The sequence below is a fragment of the Anopheles gambiae genome, chromosome 3, assembly GCF_943734735.2.
Source record: "Anopheles gambiae chromosome 3, idAnoGambNW_F1_1, whole genome shotgun sequence".
Lineage (NCBI taxonomy): Eukaryota > Metazoa > Arthropoda > Insecta > Diptera > Culicidae > Anopheles > Anopheles gambiae.
In genome coordinates this window covers 49752724-49773835 of record NC_064602.1, presented here as the reverse complement: position 1 = coordinate 49773835, position 21112 = coordinate 49752724, and the positions used below count along the sequence as shown (strand labels likewise).

The 21112-nt window shown below is 43.3% G+C and overlaps 4 protein-coding genes across 9 annotated transcripts; 2 read left to right on the top strand and 2 right to left on the bottom strand.

Annotated features, from left to right (window-relative positions):
- Positions 1-415: 415 nt before the first annotated feature.
- LOC5668163 (uncharacterized) lies at positions 416-2934 on the bottom strand. Its single transcript, XM_001689135.2, has 6 exons — positions 2190-2934; positions 1916-2088; positions 1803-1850; positions 1621-1736; positions 1177-1544; positions 416-1094 (listed from the first exon to the last, which is right to left on the bottom strand). Exons 1-6 carry the CDS (start codon positions 2251-2253, stop codon positions 535-537), a joined length of 1329 nt encoding a protein of 442 aa, XP_001689187.2. The 5' UTR covers positions 2254-2934; the 3' UTR covers positions 416-534.
- Positions 2935-3059: 125 nt separating this feature from the next.
- Positions 3060-11039, bottom strand: LOC1279625 (transmembrane protein 62). 2 transcript variants are annotated; one of them, XM_061661323.1, is made up of 4 exons: positions 10910-11039; positions 4505-5729; positions 4125-4428; positions 3060-4033 (listed from the first exon to the last, which is right to left on the bottom strand). In XM_061661323.1, exons 2-4 carry the CDS (start codon positions 5706-5708, stop codon positions 3754-3756), a joined length of 1788 nt encoding a protein of 595 aa, XP_061517307.1. In that variant the 5' UTR covers positions 5709-5729; positions 10910-11039; the 3' UTR covers positions 3060-3753. The 2 variants fall into 2 exon arrangements, with proteins under 2 accessions (XP_061517307.1, XP_319387.5); XM_319387.5 differs by lacking the exon at positions 10910-11039 and adding an exon at positions 5822-6022.
- LOC4578281 (protein arginine N-methyltransferase 9) lies at positions 6694-10894 on the top strand. The gene is made up of 2 exons (XM_061661322.1): positions 6694-6992; positions 8280-10894. Exons 1-2 carry the CDS (start codon positions 6694-6696, stop codon positions 10204-10206), a joined length of 2226 nt encoding a protein of 741 aa, XP_061517306.1. The 3' UTR covers positions 10207-10894.
- Positions 11040-11118: 79 nt separating the features above from the next.
- Positions 11119-20908, top strand: LOC1279624 (polycomb protein Sfmbt). 5 transcript variants are annotated; one of them, XM_061661321.1, is made up of 8 exons: positions 11119-11380; positions 11440-11589; positions 12539-12696; positions 13539-14505; positions 14986-16287; positions 16377-16816; positions 16897-17200; positions 17509-20908. In XM_061661321.1, the coding sequence occupies exons 2-8, from the start codon at positions 11583-11585 to the stop codon at positions 18483-18485; spliced, it is 4155 nt and encodes a 1384-aa protein (XP_061517305.1). In that variant the 5' UTR covers positions 11119-11380; positions 11440-11582; the 3' UTR covers positions 18486-20908. The 5 variants fall into 5 exon arrangements, with proteins under 5 accessions (XP_061517305.1, XP_061517301.1, XP_061517302.1 ...); XM_061661317.1 differs by having other exon boundaries at positions 17470-20908; XM_061661318.1 differs by having other exon boundaries at positions 11279-11589; positions 17470-20908.
- The last annotated feature ends 204 nt before the right edge of the window (positions 20909-21112 follow it).

Sequence of the window (21112 nt, the reverse complement as noted above, 5' to 3'; positions counted from 1 at the left end):
AGAGAGAGAGAGAGAGAGAGAGAGAGAGAGAGAGAGAGAGAGAGAGAGAGAGTAATTGTGGAAATTAAGAAGGCAGTAGAAATCCACACATGTCCATTTTGTGACTATTCTTTGCCAAGTTTGGGTATTAATTGTGTTGGGTAAATAGCAATTATATTAAACTGGTAACCAGTGGTAAAAAAATAGCATCATGTGTTTTATTCCACTTTCGTTTGATGAATTTTCATTTTTATTTCAATTTAAAATGTATAAAATAATAACATTTTGCCAGTAGATGTATTAAGATGAATTGTACTATTCACTTACCGTAACATCGTCAAACAATGCTACTCGCGTGGTTCTCGATCGTAGGTGTCCCGCAGGTCTTACACAGTTTAGCGTCAGACATTGTTTGTCAAATATGTAAAAGGCACGATTTGTTTTTCGCATTCATCGTGTTTTTATTAGTCTTTGCTTGCGATAAAGCGATGAATACGCTAATATTGTATATTCTTGATTATTGTACGGCGAGAGAGTGTTCGAATGAACAACTTGCTAGAACACATACACGATGAACATCAGCAGATACATCGTAAGCATGGCACAGAACAGGATGCGATCCACTGGCTGCACCATGTCCTGCCACGTAACATCACTATCGTCGTTTGTGGTGGAAGCCGTATCGTCATCCTGTGGTAGATTACGTACCTGTGTTTGCCTATTCGCTTCCGGTAAGTTATCTTCCCATTCAGGGGATAATGTGTCTTTCTTGATGCTTCCATTTAGATATCCGATGGACAAGAACGATGTTAATGGTCGATTTTTTCTTAAACAGCTTATGGTCTGAATTACCGCTAGCGGACACTCAGTGCATCCCTTTCGGGAGGTAATCTGACCTCTTGCATAATACGTCCATCCGAAAGCAATAACGCCGAGAGCAAACGAACCAAGTAGCAGGTGTGCCAAAGTGATAACCGGTTTCATCTTCACCATGCCGTACCAGTAAAGGATAACAAGAAACATACCTTGCATCACGGTACCCAGGACGACGGCGATCGTTCGAGCGCTAGTGTCGATGCTAAACCAGAGACTAAACAAGTTCAGGAAACAAAACACTGCCATAGAATGGAGAAACATATTTCGAATTAAAGCACAATGAAGGCGATTCAAAGGGATGGTGAGTGTGTCTGCACTTACTGACGATCAGTACGAGAAAAACGACCAAATGCGAACCAACTAATCGCTCGATGACAATATCCATGCGAAACTCGGGGCTCATCGTGCTGTTAACAGTGGCCATCTGAAACGAGGTAATTTTGTACGGCAACAGCGAATAGCTCGGGTACGAGAGGCGGCGTTGGAAGTGAAACAGCGACAATTGGTTGGTATCGTACTCGACGGAATAAATACGCAGCGTACAAATCTTCGTATCGAATGCCCAGTATCTTGCCTCGGTGTAACAGTCGACCGTGAATGTACACAGCACCGTATAGATAACTTCTCCATCGTAGCTAAGATGGCACTTGACACGGGTACACTGTTTAGTGTTTTGGATGCGAGGCGATCTAGAACGATACCAGAACTTGTGACGCGATGCTGCTGTGATAACGGTTTTCATTTAAATATCAAACATTTACATACCGTTGAAACGATTTTGCTGCAAATGTTGGCGTCCAGAGGTCTTGCTCAGCTACATTAATCGTTTCTATATTGCCACTCGTACGCTTGTTCCAGTGTAGAAAAGCGTCGTACCATTGCTGCAATATAGGTGAGCTTCAAATGCATCGAAATGCTTCGAAATAATTATCACACCGTTCACTTACCATCAGCAGCTCTAGCGTTATCTCCAGCCTAGAATCGTAATTGCGCACCTAATTTCAAATAATTTAGCCAATGCGTTAGATAATTAAAAATAGTTAAACACAACTTGCCATACCTTTTCGACATTGATTACTTCAGCCCCGATGTACATTGCAAGTCGATCTTGCTGATACTTCACTGGCCGATAACGCGGGTTGTAGCTTGTCCCACAAAATAGGGCATTTTTTAATGCAGCTTCAGTGCTATTAATTTCCATCTGAGCCGCACAAACGAATGGTTTCGGGAGCTCTGTGCAGGAACGTGCATGTTAAATTGGTATTGGAGGACTCATTTTTTGCAAATCACGATCACAACACGTGTTTGTACTGTAACAATTCGTGCCCACTCACCACCAGCCGCTATAGCCGTTAATCCGGATAACAGCAGTACTACGGTGCTACACGTAACGATCATTTTCGCTCTTCTTTGCCGACTAAATGTGTCTCGGCGCGAACAATCCTATTCCACTATTCACTGTCAACTGAACTATCGGCAGCATCGGCAGTTTGTGCGCCGGTGCACTTCACTACGGGCTAAGGGTACGCTGTACATCTTCGTTGAGACAAACCGCATCATCAATCAGCACATTATTAGAATTAGCGGTCAGCTGGATGTTGGATAATACACTAGAGCAGAGAGACAGAAATGCAGAGGCTGATAAATGCATCATAAATGCATGTGTAAGGTTCGCTGTGATGGGGCGGCAGGCAGGTACGTTGATCTAGGGGACGGCTGTTAGCGTTGCGTCACGATGCCATGCGTATAATCATCCTAAATTGGAACGGAGACATCTGCTTAGAAAAGGCGTACTATAAAAAAGTACACTTGCACTGGAAGAAAACGATCCAAACTAATCTTAAAATATATATTCTAAATGCATATTTGGAGTATTAGCCACTCGTAAATATACATATGTTTTGGCTTGTTGTCGGTGATGTCAGTGATAACATTTACAGTCAAAGTGTAAAATTGCCACCTGATGAATTCTTTTTCTTATTTGGCGTAACACCTTTAGCCGGTGTCCAGAGCCTGCGACAAAGCATTGACTATCTCTGACATCACCAATAGCAGAATACCATACGGGATATGAACCCAACACGGGCATGCTGTTAGGTTGTACGAATGCACGACTGTAACACGAGAGAACACCGGCCATATCTAATAAATTATAGCAATTTATCCATGATCGGCGGATTCTTAGATAATACAGAAACACAAAATCACGGTTTACAGTCGTCACATTTTATTAGTTTCTCACAACATGTTATGGTATACTTGTAACAAAATAATCAATACATACGATCATGTTAGTTCTGAACGCAATACACCAGTCACAATTAATACTTTTCTCCAAGATACAATATGTTTCACTAACAGCTCCACTAATTAACTTCGTTAGAACATGGGTGTACATGGGTACCATATCTTTGCTAAATATTGCTTGCAAAAAACTGCAAATATTTAAACCTTTTTTTTTTTGGTATCGTGACACGGTGGTGATTGTTGCAATAGTTGATGAAATTGCTGAATGAGTCCAGACTACTGCAATTCAACAAGATGACATTTCCATAGAGAGTTAAATAAGCATTTCTAGTGATTATGTTTGTATGTTTGAATTTCCCTGTGCTCAAAGTGTTTCTCAATGACGGTGACTAGAGTGAATGTTAAATGAAAATTGTACACATAGATTTTTCATCAGTTTGGATCACATATATGACTATTTGAAGTACTTATGTAAATTGTAACAAAACGGTGTTTCCAGCTGAATACAGCTTCAGTTAAGAGAAGGCAACGTGTAGTCGAGGCGAAATTTCAGATAATCAAAAACCAAACTTCTTATACACAACTACCAGGAAACCAATTGCGATGGTGTTCGCTATTATTCGTAGTTATCGTTTGCCGGCACATTGCTCATTAGTTCGCCAACGATGAAAGTTTTGGTTCAGAGGACGACCAAACGGCAGATGCGGAACGTAGACATTTTTCCGGAATGTAGCGCGACTGGTACCAGAGGATTACATTCAATACAATGGACCATGCTCGAAGTGGTGTAATGATGAAGGCCAGTAATCCGTACGAGTTCCAAAATATCGCGGCCAGTAAAACCTCGACTGTCATAATCAGAATAAATGCAGAATTTTTCCACAGTGCCATTGTCCAACCGTAGTTCTTCTCACCGGAACGACGATAAAAGCTGTAGGCAGAGGAAATGTTGGAATTAACAAAAATTGGTTTAAATATATAAAAAAGACTAATTCCGAAACGTTTCCAATTATCGTTCTTACCGTCGTACGACGTTGTTGGCAAATATTATGGTCAATGGAAGCTGACAGAGCATTAGTTGAAAAAATCCATACAAATAGGTGAGCGTGCCAGGCAGAAACGCGTTATTTACAAAAATACCCCACACAAACACCACCCCCATGTGGCCGTCGATGACTTCTCCGATGGACCATGGGCCGCAGGTCAGATAGAGGCAGTATCCCACGATAGGAAACATCAGACGATCGACAGTCGACAAAATCCACATTTTTCGTATCCATCCACCGCAGCATAATGTCCGCAGGCGGGGCCTTGCCACAGTGCCCTCTAAAATGGAAGTAAAGTTGAAGGATTGAATTTATCAGTTTGATATGGCCGTCATACAGAGTGATTGCAAACGTACTGCGAACCAGGGTATGCCATATACGAAACACACACAACGGTACCAAATAGATGATCAACGCCACGCTGAAAAATGTTTGAAACACTTTGTTTGTATCATACATCAGCACCAGTTTGGCCAGAAAATCGAACTGCAACCGAGACCCGTCCAGGGTAAACCGTTGCTCCACCACACGGCTTCTTCCATCCGCATCCAGCACGTAGACCAAAAGCTTATGCAGCCCACGTTTGTAACGCTTCGGTTCCCACGGTACAACGAACAGCTGATGGCTGATGCGTTGGCAATCTTGCCAACTGGCACCGTCTATTTTCACCTGACATTCTACCACTTTCGCCGGCGAAAAGATCAGCATACGTATGTGCGTAGAGTCCACGATCGACTGTAGATCTTCCTTCCCTGGAATGTTGAACAAAGCGTCCTTTGGATTCGTCACCAGCACCACCGGCCACTGGTTGTGATGGATGTCGACGAACGAGAAGAGACCATGATCGAAAGCCGCCAGCCGATACCGTCGGTTGCGCATCCAATCGCCAAGTTCTAGCTCGAGAAACCCTTCCTCCTGCAGCGTATACATCCGGGGTACGGCTCCACCGAGCGTATGGAAATGTCCGGCCAGATACGCGTAAGCCTCCCGGTATCGACCAATTAGATTACGGATACCACCCGTACCTAGTCCCGGCGTAAGGATGCACGATGTGGGATAGTGTCCGAACCAAATGGTGTAGTTCGTGTTGAGCTCCCGGGACCGTTCGGCTAGATTTATCAGATGTTGCGTCTCATTCCTCGACAGCATTCCGACAAAATTGAAGGGCCGTTTCGGTCCCGGATCTAAGCAAGCGTCAACGGCAATGAATGTGTAACGTTCACCACCCGCTGCCACCTGATGCATGTATGACCGGGTATGGTGTCTGCCTTGAGCGGAATAGTTTGTGAATAGATCCTGCCGGGTTTGCAGTGCGGGCACATTAAAGTTGTCATGATTTCCACGAATGTCCAGCCACACCGTTTTGTTCAGCACGTTCGTGTCCCGCAGCACCTCGTGATACCAACGCCACTCCTGTTCGTGCTGTTGGGAACCGAGAAAGTTTGACGTTTTGGCATCGGTTAGATCTCCCGAGGCCAGTACTACTGATGGTGCGATGATATCAACGGTTCGGTTGCAGAATTCGATCAACTGCGGTACACGGGCCGGATCCAGATACATACTAATATGTATGTCGGAAACCTAAAATAGAAAACGTATGGCTTGAAATGTTACGGCACGACACGATGGACCGATTGACTAGAAATGCGATCTGGCTATTGCTTAAGAATCACCTGTAAAAACCACATCAAATGATTGTGCTGATCATCCAGCTTCAGCTGTTTGGGCTGCCTTTGCTCCCCATCGTTCGATGCGGCATCGAGCCGGTTACTTAATTGCTTGTCGATACCGATCAAGTTGGCAAGGTTAGCAACAAATATCGAAAAGACGACAATAAATACGATCAAAGCAAATGCTACCGTAGTAAACCGCATCGTGCACCACCGTTATCTATCTTTCACCGTTTCGCTTCAGCAATCCAGCCGCGTAATCACTGGTGACCCGTATATGACTGTATGTCCGTCTCGGCCTTTACTGTTCATCTGGTGACTCACTAATAGACCATACTACTACTTGCGGCCGGTCACTGTCACTTCAGTCATAGGTCGCCCGTAGTTTGCTTCGACGGCGTGTTCCATGAATGCACGAAATTTGTTTTATCGAACCTGCCTGCGGACAAACTCCGATAACACGCAACAAGGTGAAGAAGCATCCAGCCTTTTCCACGGCTGTTATTATGAAAACAACAAACCTGACCTTGAGCGAGAGATTTTTGACAGCTGTCGACGCCGGCGCACTGCTTTCTGTTTACAAAATATTCTCTCTCTTCGATGGAAGCGATGGAAAATTTGTGCTGAGGCTTAGAGCCACCACCAGCAGGAGCAGCAGCAGCAGCAGGAGCAGAAACAGTACTTGAGGACCACAATAACTGGCAGGACACACGGGGCAAATCACTGCGTCGTCAAAAGTCGAAGAAGCAAAACGCAGATACACTCGCATCAAAGCAGCCCACCAACCAGGAAGCTTCCTCGTACTCCGTACTGGAAGTTCAGCGCAGATCAGGGAAGTCGTCCGGCTGGGTTGTCGTTCCGTAAAAAAAAAAGAAATGAGCAGTGATGAAGAAATTGGTGAACTGAAAGTTGTATACGACTTTATTGCTCAGGCTAAATTCAAAAAAGCTTTTGCTAGTGCGACGAAAGTGCTCGACCAGCGGTCACCCCCTTCACCGGATGCCGAGGAGGAAGATCCGCTACGGGAGCTGTTTCTGTTCGTCGTAACCAAGTATGCGGACCAGCTGGAACAGGAGGGCAAAATCGAACAAGTGTTTGAAATCATCGAGCAGGGTTTGGAATACTTTCCGGAACACCCGGAGCTACTGAACGAGACGGGCGTGCGGCTGCAAAGGTAGGCGCTCAGATTCCCACATACACACACACATACACACACACAGCAGGTTAGCCTTTAGGTACACGCGTGCAAATACGCACAACGCGAGCTAGCCATATGAAGGACATAAACCACTACCTGACCCGCCACCTGCGGGCGAAGGTAAGAGCGAGAAGCACAATCAAAGAGATTGCCCAACAATTGTACGCAATCGATAGAGGATTGAAATTAGGTTTCCTTTGGGACGTTGGATGTCTTTCGATGGACGAGGTAAGCAGATTGCTCGATTCGTTAAAGGCGGCAAAACTGCTACAGGACACATTGGTCGTTGTGCAGATTGGGCACGAGTCGGCGGATGATTTTGGCGTGTGCCACATGGACCGATTTGTGGGTCAACAGTTGTGGCGCCCTACCGTTGTCGATGTATCCGCTGGACAGGCCGCCCCCCAGTTAGCTGACGAGCGTGTGGTTGCTGTTTGTAATGGTTACACTAGTTTGTTGGAATCTAGGCTCGAGATTATACGCAGCCAGCACACGGCACGGCGAACTAATACACCAATCGCTGTGTGGCCGATTGGCCCCACTGCTTGTCGTACAAGCGCGTACGGATTGTTCATTGGCTATCCGGTAGTGTACTGGTATGATACGGAACGCACACAGGACAACTGTTTAGCACACGTACCGTTGACCGTGTTTCAAGCTAGTTCAAACGAGCAAACGAACACATTGTTCAACCCATTCGTGTCATTCAGTGTTCCAAACGTGCTATTAAACGAACCGTCAGTAAACGATGCAATCACCGTATGGACAGAATCTATGGCCAGGGCTGGCTTAAAGTGCGTTACTTTCTGTAAGGTTTTCAGTAATGTGATTATGTAACAAATTATCTCATTAGGGGTGAGTTTGTGCACCACGAACAGCGTTAGGGGTAGTGAGGAGATTCCACTAAGTACAATACTATATATGCGTAAACCATATGGTTTGGTCATTTCATCATTTAACTCTGTTTGCTAAGCTTTACTATGTTTTTGTTACATTTTACCGGACTCTAGTTGTATTACCACCGTCTAGTTGTAATGTTTGCAAGAGGGGAGAGGAGAGCTAATGAAATAAATTGCGAATACATTTACAAACGATCCGATTAACTAAGACTACAGTGGCAAAGAAATAGGAAAGAAATAAGGACACAACTAAATGATGCTCTAAGATCACTTAAAATTCTAAATTCGCATATATCCCCTTTCCTAAAAGCATCGACGCGCTCGATTGAAGCTTATCTTTTACCATTTGCTGCTACCCTTTCAGATATGGCCGCTCGTTGGAGGCTTCCATCTGCTTCGAACGTGTGCTGCTGCAGGATTCTCGCTACCTGAAAGCCTACCAAAATCTGCAGAACACCAAGTGCGAGCTTGTCGAAAGATGGCATTTCCGCATGCTAAACGACGTTGTGCGCAATGCAGCATTTCGGGCCGCGATCGAGCGCCAGATCGCTGGAGGATACAACGAAGTGCTCGACATTGGCACCGGTACCGGTTTGCTGTCGATGTACGCTTTGCGATGCGAGGGCATACGCAAGGCGGCAGCTTGTGATGGATCCGAAATAATGGTGCAAATCGCACGGGATGTGTTTGGCGCTAACGGGCTGAGCGATCGGATCTGTTTGTTTCAGAGCTTTTCGCAGGATTTAAAAATCGGCGAACGTTTCTCGCTTATCATTACGGAAACGCTTGATTCCGGTGCGTTTGGCGAGGGAATACTGGAAACGTTAATCCACGCCAAAAAGCATCTACTGCTGCCGGAAGGCAAAATCATTCCGGCGAAGGTAACGCTGCATGCCTCCGGCTATCAATCGCGCGCCTTAACCGCAAGCAATATTTTAATCAACGAAGCATTCATAGACGATTTCGCATTGCCTAGCAACTGTTTGCTTTCTAAAGAAGGTACGAAGTGCTACGATGCAGAGGATGTAGGCCGCATCCAGGCGAACGATGATTTTGAGTTCGTGACCGATACCGTCGTATCGTTGGAGGTTGATTTCAACGATCTCGACTCGTTGATGCGCTATCATGATGGTACGGAGGCGGGCGAGGTAGAGCTGACCTGTCTGGATGATGGTCTCCTGCTGGACGGTTTTGTCGTATGGTTCGACCTACAGCTCGACGAAACGCAAGCCATTAGTACGGACCCTACCACCAGCACGTGCTGGAACCAGGCCATCTTTCGACTGAACCAGCGCCTGCCGGTTGCGAAGGATCAACGGTTGAAGCTATCGATGTCTTGCAAGGACGGTGCACTCTCTATTGCCCACAACTTGTACTCAGTCGACAATCAAATAAGTGTGGACGAACATGTACTCGAGTTTCTAAATGACAACGAGTACTACAGCAGCCTAATCGAGGCTACCGAAGGGCTGGACGACATGGAAAAAGTACTCGACCTGTCGCTTTTCCCCTACGCAGGGCTGAAACTGCTCAAAGAGGGCAAAGCGCGGATGTTGTTCTGCCTCGATCAGACCGAGGATTTGATTGAGTTTATTGCAAATCAAAACGATATTCCCATGGGTAGTATTATGTTGGTGAACTCACTCCAAGAGATATTTCTGCTAAACGACTATACGCTGGATTTAATTATTCTGCAACCGGTTGATGTGTTCGGTCAGATCAACAGTGAGCACTTTTGCCTTTATCAATCGTTGCTGGCCAAGTTAAAACCCATCGGAACAGTGATACCGTCATCGCTCGAGCTGCACGGTAGCTTGATCGAGTCGGACTGGATCGTGAAGTGTAGTCGGGTAGAAAACCCGGAACTGGAACAATTTCAAATCGACAAGTATCTAGCTTCACTGGAAACCGAGAATCATCTAGATCTGGGCCCGTTTTCCTACCGCAATCTTTCCAACAATGTCAAGCTTGCAGATATACCGTTCGATGGAAAGCTACACGAAACTGCGCTGGAATTGGCCCTTTGCGAACCAACCGTACCAAAACGTGTACACGCCATACTGTATCACTATAAAATTGGATTCACTCCAGAGCGTCCAATGCTAGGAACGGATCGGGTTCAGTCTTTTGCTAAGCGATCTGCATTCATCATTCCAAAGTCTACATTCCATGGAACGTCGTGTGACGAGCCAGGCGCATCTGAAGAAGCGCATCAGATCGAGCAGCTCCACATTACCGTACTACAGAACCATGGAGTTATTAAATGTGATATTGCTTCCGTTCGAGAGTAATACAATCGATGGTCAAGCAAACCGATATGCAATATACCAAGCACAATGCTTAATAATTCGTAGCCACGTGAACAACCAATAACCTCTAATAAGACCCACCACTATAACAAAACCACAACTAAACCCATGATGGTACCGCCACAGTAGCCACAGAATTACACTGCTAAGATTGATTTTATCCTAGTAACATAGCATTAGCGACGCAGTATTAGCGACCACGAGTAGCATCAACACCTTTTGCATTCCCGATCAAGCTAATGCATTGTAATCATTCGATGCTAAATTCTAATAACTTAGTGAGAGCAATCAATGTAGTGAGTTGTAGTTGAAGGTAGTTGAATAGAAGAGCAAAACATAATGAAAATTTCATCGCATCACACCCACCCTATGGGAGGATTAGAAGTAGCGAGGATTTTTAGATGATAGCATGCAGTAGCACTACGGTACGGTTAAAAAACAACGGGAAAACGCAAAAGCAATACATACACTCAAGTAGACCAATATTACCATTTTATCAGCACAGTGAAGGATATTGAAAACAAATTGTGATTGGATGTTTGCAAATCCACATATCAGCATTACCTTTGATGCGATACTGTGTCCCAATGTGCAATTGCTGTATCTCCAATTAAATGTACTTCTTTCATCAGCAAAATAAAACAGGACCATTCCAATGAATGAAATGTAAGTATCTAATACTCACCTCACTTTTTAGAGAGGGTTTTTAGCGCCAGTTCTCTATGACCTTTTTTTGTATTCTCAACACTTCGCCAAGCTTGCCGACCACTGGAATAGACACCCATCTTTTACAGGTAAAAACAAAATGGTGTTGTGGATTTAACTAGTGAATGATACTTGCGTTTAATAGATCTGTGCTATTTTCTAGTACCGAAATCTGGTGTTTTAGATTAGCTGCAAGATATTATACACATACCCTAATGAAAAGATGGGAATGAAAATTTCGTTACCGTTCGCTATTTTGAATACATCCGACCGTGTACTGTCACTTTTGACATTCGATCTGGTGACCAGCAAAATGCCACTGACGCACCTCGCATCTAACAACCTCGATGAAATTACCTTTCCTGTATACATGGTACTTCGCGCTTTCGAGTGAAAGATATTTTTTAGCAGCGCGTTTTTGTATTTTTCTTCATCCGACGCAACCAGCCAGGTGCATTCCGAAAACAATAGCACTGAACTTCGCGTAGTAACAATTCAATCCACTCGCAGTTATCTCGTAAGCACGCGACATCATTAGCACTGGCGAATGCAGCTAGCACGAGAGACGGCTTGGGAAGCGAGGATTTCATGCGTGTGGCTGCTCTGCTGAGACGGAAAAACGCAAGCTCGATATGCCTTGCTAGGCTTTAACTATGAATGGTAAGTATGTTAAGCAGGATTTAGCAGGCACGGTCGCAAAGATACATTGTAAAAGAATCCCTGGAAGCAACAATTTAGGGAATATGGTGCAATGCAAATTGCGAGAGCCCCTCGTTTTTTTTTCTATACAGCAGAACGGAAGGAAGAAAGAAGGCAGGAACCGTATGACAAGCAAAGTGTAGAAGTGCGTTTCTGTGTGTTTGTGAATCATATGCAAGATTGTATGTGTTACATTCGTCGTTTCCTTTGGAAGCCTCTTCGTAAAGGGTATCCTTAAAATGTTTTTTGTTCTACTTCCTGCAGAGAGTGAAGTGTTTAAATGGCTAGGAAAATATCCCGAAAGCGACAACATTTTAGTATTGATAGTGCTTCTATTTTTATACGTGGGCAAGGATCGAATACCAAACATCAGAATTGATTACGGAGCAAATCTGTAGCCAAATACCATGCGATGCTTTTACATATTATTAACGTTTGATTCCATTCGCATACAGATCAGAAAACAAAGGTGTAGTGTTTCGTGGCAAAATCATAGGAAATAGAAACCAAATTTTGTTTTTAAACATTCGATGCTTGTTGAAAGGAGTAGTGTAATTATCGTGACATGTTACAATGTGTGTATTGGTGTGTGTGTGTTGAATGTTGGGCACGCATTGTGTTTTCGTCCCATTCGGGAATGCGTATAATGTTGTTGTCTAAATATTGCTCAGTTTTTTCGAATTTATATTACTCGTCAGTGTAAAATCAGCAAAGATCATAAAAACAGGTAATTTGCCAGCTCTGCTAGAATAGAATTCGCCTTTCCGAATGTATTCAATCAACACTCGCATACATAGGCACGCACGGGAACACACACACCATCAAGGGAACGAATATGCGGCATCCCCGGTTGCATACATGAAATAAAAGTTCCTAACATGCGATTCTGAATATGTGTTGTTTTTTGCAGTTTTCAATCGAGTGCTGCCTAGTATGAATCCTCAAGAGTTCGGTACTATGGTTTGGATGGGACAGCTTGCATCACCGCTTGATGAGAACTTAACCAACTACTACGGACCACCGGTATCGAGCGTCATGGAAGACATCACGCAGCAGACCCATGCAATGGTAGGCAAAAGCAATTTCTTCACAACGTGTCCCTAAATCCCCGGCGATTGATGTAGATTGTGTAAATGTAATGTTCAGAGTGTGCTTGGTATAGTATCGCTTGCTGCTGAGGCAGATCATCAATTTCGTTTGTACAACAACTACAGGCGTATCGCATCTTGTGATACCATTCGGTGTTGTTTTCAGCGTAACCCAGATATAAACAAAACAACCAAACCACGCAAATTGGTGAACTCATAATCATCAATCCCAAGTCCAGCTATTGCTTCAGTTGCAGTATTTTTAGTTTGTCACCTTATCTAATTTGCATTTCTTTTTCTTCTATTTTCCCCTTTTATGCTTGTTTGATTTTGTCTTACGATTATGTTACACAAACGGATCTGATGCACACATCACCTGCGCCATCCTTCATCATTATAACATGCCACCGTTGAAACCGAACTGTCTCGCAAACAAACATAATTGGTAAACAAACAAAACATTCGCATTTATCCAACCACCTACGGTCGTATATTCGAATGGGGTGTATTTTACTATGCATCGGTACTGGATGATTGTTAAACCCCAATGAAACCATACTAAAACGTGAATGCTGTCCTAATAATTACTGAATCAAAACTTGCTGGTTTTTTACATTTTACATCAATCCAACCAATATACGTGTGCATTTTGATGTTGATGTTTGTTAACCGTTAATGATTGTTACTTAATCTATGTGCATGTGTGTGTATATGCACGTGTCGCATTTGTGGGGGTGTTTGCTGGCACCGAACGATTTGTATTGATGTGTAACGAACGTTATCATAATTGAAATTGGCACTTCTGGATATGCTTGTAAGCAGGACATGAATCCGGCTGCCATCAGCTCACTAATCAGTGAATATAGCGGACATATGTCGGCCATTCCAACAACTTCCGGTTTGGCCGCCGTGCCAAATGCTGCCGAGGCACTGGCGCTAACTAATCCGGAATTGTTCAATATTCAGCAGCAGCAGCATCAGCAGCAGCAGCACCAGCAACAGCAGCAGGCGCAACAGCAACAGTTACTGCAACAGCAGCTTGCTTTAAGTGGATATGGATTTTTAGATCAAACCAGTGCATTATCAGCCGCAAACAGTGTTTCGCCGGACGGCACATCATCGGCCACAGGCATTGGACCACCGGCTCTAGCCGGTGTTGGTATGCGTCTGATGGATGGAAGTGGGAAATTTGCAATCGATGGTAGAGAACTGGCGGCAGCGGCGGCAGCGGCAGCAGCGGCTGTGGCAACAGCGTCTCCTTCGGACGAGGATGGGAACAACGAAGGATTAGAGGGTCCCGGGGATGATGACGATCATCCTTCGCTTCAAAGCTATGGACAGTATCAGCAGCTAATGAACAATGGGACGGGTAGCGATTTCCTTTCCGTTGCGCGTCAGGACATCATGCTTCCCTACAAGCTGTTAAACGATACGCATATGCTGCAATCCCACTTTCTCGACTATGACGGTATGGCCGATGCGTCTAACAGCAACAGTAGTAATAGCAACAGTCGGTGCAGTCCTGGCGCGACGGCAACCATGGACGTAGATCAACACAGTGTTGCCTCGAATCCATCTCAGTCGCGATTCCATCAGCAACGACAAGAAGCAGCTAACAGTGGTGGTGCGGCTTATCCAGTGGGAATGTATGGTGGTACGATGCCGGTTGAACGGTACCCGAGCAAGAAAATTAGACCAGTGAAGAGGCCTGGCCTTGTACTAAAAACTCCAATAGCTTACAAAGGTGACATAGATCCGTCGGTGATTCCTATACAACGCGATGGCATGGGTAGGTTATTTTAAGTTTTTATTTTATTTTGAATTACTTATAATTTGCCTCCTACTGTGATTCTATTCGCTATTGTTTGGTTAGATTCGGTTTGGCAGTAGTGATGTTATGATTTAAAACGTTCGATCATTATATCATACATCTCCATATACATCATTTTATGTACATCATCTCGCATCGAAGTTTGCAAAAGCGAATTAAAAGGTTATTTAACGAGATACTGTTTCTTAATTCTGCTCAGTGCCATTTTACGATAGGCAGAATATTTCACACAAAGAGCCCAAAAGAGTTTTTTTCTGAATATTCCTCAGTTCATTTATTTCAATCACACCCACAACAAACTGAAGCGAACATAAGTAACGTTTGTCGATAATGTATCCTTCGTATTCTACCTTCATGTTCGTAAAATCTTCCTCATGGTCGTGTTAAACCTGGCGTCATATCATGTTTTAAAGTTTGATGCATTTTTCTCTCCCGTAGCAATCTGTGAAAAATGCGGAGCCATCGGAGTAAAGCATTCATTTTATACAAAGCAAAGACGTTTCTGTAGTTTGGCATGTGCTCGCTCGTTCGAATCACTTCGCGTGTTCAGTGCACCGTTCCGATCAGGATCCGGAATCAAAGCATCTGGAACGGTAAACGACGACAGCAAACATATCGCCACGTCTTCTTCGTCGACCGAGACATCCAACATTGGTCTATTATCCAGTCCGCCTGACCAACTGATAGACGAATCGCATTCATCAACGGAAGAGTTGGACACCAAACGTGTGCCGTTACAGCAACTGCACCAGCAACAAGAACAAGTACAAACAATCGGTTATCGATTCAAGATGTCTGGAACATCTCTTACCCAACCGAATACTAACAGTGGCGGAGGTATCAATAGCAATATTAGTAGTCACGATGACAGCAGTATCACAAACAATATTATGCTTGGAGGCAAGATGGTCGGAGGGACAGGCATTCTGCAGGAGATACTGCCACAGGAGGAGATTCCCCAGTTGCCCAAAGGGACCCGTTTACCTTCGCCATGCCCCCAAGACGATCGTATCAATAGCATACGTAGGAAACCGAACGAGTTTCATAACTCTTATGATTGGACGCAAGCGTTAGCAGATCCAAAGTTCTATGCCGCACCAGTCACCTGTTTCAAGCACGCTCCCGGTTATGAAATGTGGCCAAACGTCGTGATCGGGATGAAGGTGGAGGTAGAAAACACAGACTGTGATGTTCAACAGGCCCTGATCGGGGGAATGCCGCACAGTTTCTGGGTTGCGACCGTGCTACGCATTTGTGGTTATAAGGCCCTGCTTCGCTACGAAGGGTTTGATGCGGACTCGTCGAAAGATTTCTGGGTTAATCTATGTTCAGCAGAAGTTCATCCGGTGGGCTGGTGTGCGACACGCGGGAAGCCTCTGATACCACCAAAGAGCATTGAAAAACCGTCCCCCGATTGGAAAGAGTTTCTCGTGTCGCGGCTTTCAAATGCGCGTACTCTTCCCTCGACTTTCTACAATAAAATCAGCGACAGTTTTAAATCTCGATTTCGCGTTGGTTTGAACCTGGAGGTGGTGGATAAAAATCGTATCTCGCAAGTAAAACTGGCAACCATCAGCAAGATAATCGGAAAGCGATTGTACGTTCGGTACTACGATAGCTCACCGGATGACTACGGTTTTTGGTGTCATGAGGACTCCCCACTGATACATCCAGTCGGTTGGGCAACAACAGTGGGACACAACCTGGCAGCACCCGAGGAATATATGGACAGGATGAACGGTACGACATTGTCTTTGCTTAAATTATCAGCACAAAGCTGCTTAATATTCATTACCGTTTTTTTGTTTTTTTTTTCTTTTATGAAACAGCGGCTAGTGATCAAATCTTGGAACCGCACGAAGATGATGCTACAATGGACCTATTCAAGACCAACTTCCAGTTCGAAGAGTACTGTTTCGATGGCAAACAAACAGGTTTCGAGGAAAACATGAAGCTGGAAGCGGTAGATCCGTTAAATCTTTCCTCGATCTGTGTAGCCACAGTAATGACGGTGTTGAAGTTCGGCTACATTATGGTTCGTATCGATTCGTACGATCCGGACGTGAATGGGGCCGATTGGTTTTGTTATCACGAAAAATCACCCTGCATTTTCCCGGTTGGGTTCTGTGCGAAGAACAAGATTACTCTAACACCACCAAAAGGGTACGATCTTAACACGTTTACCTGGGAGCAGTATCTACTGGATACCAATAGCAAACCGGCCACGGAGGACATCTTTCATCGAGATCAAATTCGGCAACGGTTTAAGGTAAGGATATTGTTGCTGCAATAGGAAAATGACTGCAGCTTTTGAACCTATCAAATCGTTAATTTATTTCGGTTCGCTAGGAGGGAATGAAATTGGAATCGGCCGATCTAATGGACCCTAGACTGATATGTGTAGCAACGATTGCACGCGTGGTTGGACGTTTGTTAAAGGTGCATTTTGATGGATGGGAAGAAGAGTACGATCAGTGGTTGGATAGTGAAAGCCCCGACATCTATCCAATTGGTTGGTGTGTACTTGTGGGACACAAGTTAGAAGGGCCCCGTATTTTGCCGAAAGTCGTACCGACACAAAAAATTTCTCCCAAAACGACGAAAAAGGGCAAACGAAAGAAGAAGCTAAAGGTGGAGCCATCACATGATGAGGGTAAGTGTTGATGCATATCTTTTGATCCATCATCCATTGGCTTAGTTTTCATGATGCATGAATGTAAATATTAATTTGATAGAGTTCAAGGATCTTGCGCTTGAACAATCTGTTATAGGTACGCGTTTATAGCATGAATATATGTTCAATGTTGGCATGTTCTATTCGTAACATCATTAGCACACCTGAAAGATACATATAACCAAACATACACCATTAATTCCTTTCACTTCTTCATTTCGCTGGTCTCAACCATTTATCTCGTCAAGAAATAAGAGGTTGTACATATTATATTGATAACTTTACAGCTCAACCTGCTCCGACAACACGTACGGCAAGAATCAAAAAGGAACAAGAGCACTTTGAGCAACAGAAATTACTGGCAGCAAATCCGGCCCAATTTGACTACAGTTCTCTTGGGCAAATGGCCACGTCCGATTTGGGCGGTCAGCTATCTCAACAGTATTCGAGTGACAACAGTGCTTCACTGCTAATGGGGAGTCAACTGCAAATGCAACAGAACCAACAACCATCCGAGCTAGCAGCAATGGGATTGAGTGGAGACGTCACCGGCACATCGCCCGCATTGCACACATTCATAAAGAACGAACCAAATCACAACACAACAGCTTCCCTGCTCAGTGGAACGAGCTTGCTGGGGCCAATCTTCGATCATTCGTCTAGTGGGACCGCTGGAACGGCTACCACCGCCACAACGGGTAACATGATCGACCAAGACGATATCGATATGCGCACAGAGGACGAGGATGGTGAATCCAGTTCCGCCACCGGACTTCCATCCACTGCACCATCTTCCGAGATAGCGGACAACGAGACAGACAAGACTATACCACGATTAATTCAGCATGATTCAGCCAACAGTGGAGCATCGCCGGATTCAATCGGTGGCGGTGTCGCAGGCGGATCGTGCAACTCGAACGGAAGCAATTCTGGCGCTATTGTGGCAGGTTCATCGAACTCGTCTTCCTCCTTCGGTATGGCAGTTACGAACAGCGGACAAATTATGCCAGAAAGCTGGGAAGTGAAAGACGTTGCCACCTTTCTTACTATAAATGACTGTGCCGTTCATGCCGAGCAGTTTGTGCAGAAGGATATTGACGGTAAGCGTTTGCTCGAGCTCAGCAAGGACGATATCATTACACTGCTAAATCTGAAAGTAGGTCCAGCGCTTAAAATTTTCGATCTCATTCAGCAACTGAAGTGTAAAATCGATCCGACCAAGTTACGCCACCTTTCGAAAGCAACGGGAAAAAAGTTTCTGTAGTAACAATCATCGAGACACAAGCTTTGTCACCTTGGAGAACAAATCACGCATGCTACGATAAGGAGTTGACGGTACTGCGCATTTTTGGTTTGTTATCATTTTTGTTTGGTTTTAATTAATTTGTTTGATGCCCATAAACCATGTCTCGGAGGATTTTTTTATATCCATGTGCGAGGGGGAGGGGCATAGATTTTTCTTCAACTGCAACTGAATCGTGTGCAATCATAAATTTTCGTTTCCGGTAATTAATTTTTAACTCTTTTCATCGTTCGATCTTACATTTGTAGTTGAACACAGATGCAACTTATCATTTATACAATTATCAGGTTTTTAATGTAGAATTCCTCATTTAGCTGAGATATTTTTTTTTCGAAATTCATTTTATGAATTAAATGTGAGTGTATTGCCCAAATGAAATAGGGGGAACACGGATCTAATTTTAGCATTTTGTTTCTTTAAAGCTATTTTGAATACGGTGTAATTTCACTGTGGCTATTGGAAATTTTGGAATTGTTGGAAGCTAGCATTATTTTTATACCAATACCACTATTGGTAGCGAAGGTAGTATAAACTAATTGCATTGAACACTAATATAAATTTTGTCAACCAGGATCAATGTCGATGAACCTTATTATTCGTCGATTATTGAAAATTGAATCGCCCGCGTAAACCTGTTACGGTGAAGGTGCACAATGTTATTAATTTGTAGGTCGCAGCTTAAAAATTTCAATATTCGAGGCATTAGTTTCACAAATGCGTGTTAAATCAAAATTCTTTTCAGTGAAACACAGGAAATTTGGGGAAACAGGAGGAACCGTTTTACACATTTGATTAATCTAGCAAGAAGATAATAGAAATACAATTAACCAACATGCTGTGGACATAAACCACATATGTTAACACAACAGGAACTCACGAATCAGGGAATGTTATCCAGCAATCAAACATGGAAGTATGGTGGCCTCTACTAATAAGCCGTGATTAAAGGACTATCAACAGTCAAACCAATAAGTCCAACAAACACCATGCCTATAACGATTTGTATGTATGAATTTTACTGCACTATGAAACCAAATACAACACTGTTCCCGTGTTACGCATCCTTTCCAATCGGCGCTATGCAGTTTTCCAAATTTCACAGTTATTGGAGCAAATTGAACTGATTGGTCACATGAATTATCAAAATGCATTACGAACAGTCTGTTAGCTGAAATTAAAAAAAAATCACGAAAGGAATAAGTTGAATTTCTGTACGAGAGTCACATAAAACAATAATTAAATATCAATTTCATTGCAAACAAACAATTCGTTTTTGTTGATAAAATATCTACCACTCTCGAGGTATTTAGGCTGAACAAACGGAATTCGACAAACGTGTATGAAAGAGTTACGCAGTTCTTTTTGGATCGCTTTAACTGCGCAACTGCGTTCGGTTTGAGCATTTTCGATAGAATTTAACAAGGCAAATGATATCGCAATTCTTCTAAACACACAAGCATAACTTTTTGGGCTTGTAGATGTTGCTGGATAATCTATCCTTGCTTGCCATAAGAATATTCGGTCAGATGAGGCAATTTTTCGTACAAAGCCTTCGAAGTGTGGAAATTGTAAAATTTTGATCGGTTGCGATATTGATAATGTAACGGGTTGTTTCTCCGTTATACTATAATGGCGTATTTTAATGCTAGTACAATTGAAGGCAAGGAAGATATGTTTCCTTAGCACAAATTCGGTTTTAGTCTCTGTTCCGGTATGTAGAGTGTACAGAAGCTCCTGGTCGTTGACACCAAACAATTTTCAAGATTACGGCACACATTTAACGCAATGAATATAATGAATAACTCAAATCAAAGCACTTTAAACTGCAATAATTTCACGTTCAGTTTGCATAAGTAATAATCTGCGTAGTAAGAAAGGAAGAAAATGGTTTTAATGGTTAACGGATGTGGACGGTAGAAGAGATTAAAGTTTGAAGTTTGAGTTTGAGTTCATCGTAGCGCAGAAAGTTTTCTTTATTCGAATCATAGTGTAAAGACTTATTCATTTTACAACGGTTGTCTCGCTTAAATTGTCGCCGGACTGAGATGTCTGAAGTAGATATTATATTAGGTATATTATTGATTCCCAATGCGGCAGTGGTAGAAATTGAAACAACAAACACAATGTACTAACACTGAGTGAGTGGAAATCATAGTTAAGCGTTGATAGACAACAAAACAACAATTGTACAGTCATTTTTAGGATATAAGACAATAGAATGATCAGTAAAGCACGTGTATAAGGTTAGATTATGTACAACACGTTAAGATGAGAAAACTCCTAAAATGTATCGAAATGTGCGGTAATTGAGGGGTTCTGTGCGAATGAAAACGCATGGTTGAATAAATATTTTATTAAAAAAATATATCTATACACAGACAAAACGGCGTGTTTGTTTATGATTATTTTTTTCACATTCGAATATTAATTCGGAAAACATATAATATTTATCTAATATCACATTAAAAAATAAAACATTGTTTTGTCGCCATTCGAAAGGCCAGTCTATACACCTTCTATATGCACCACATTTTTCCTGAAATTCAACTTATCGCCCACACTTTACATTCAACTGCGTGTTAGGCGAT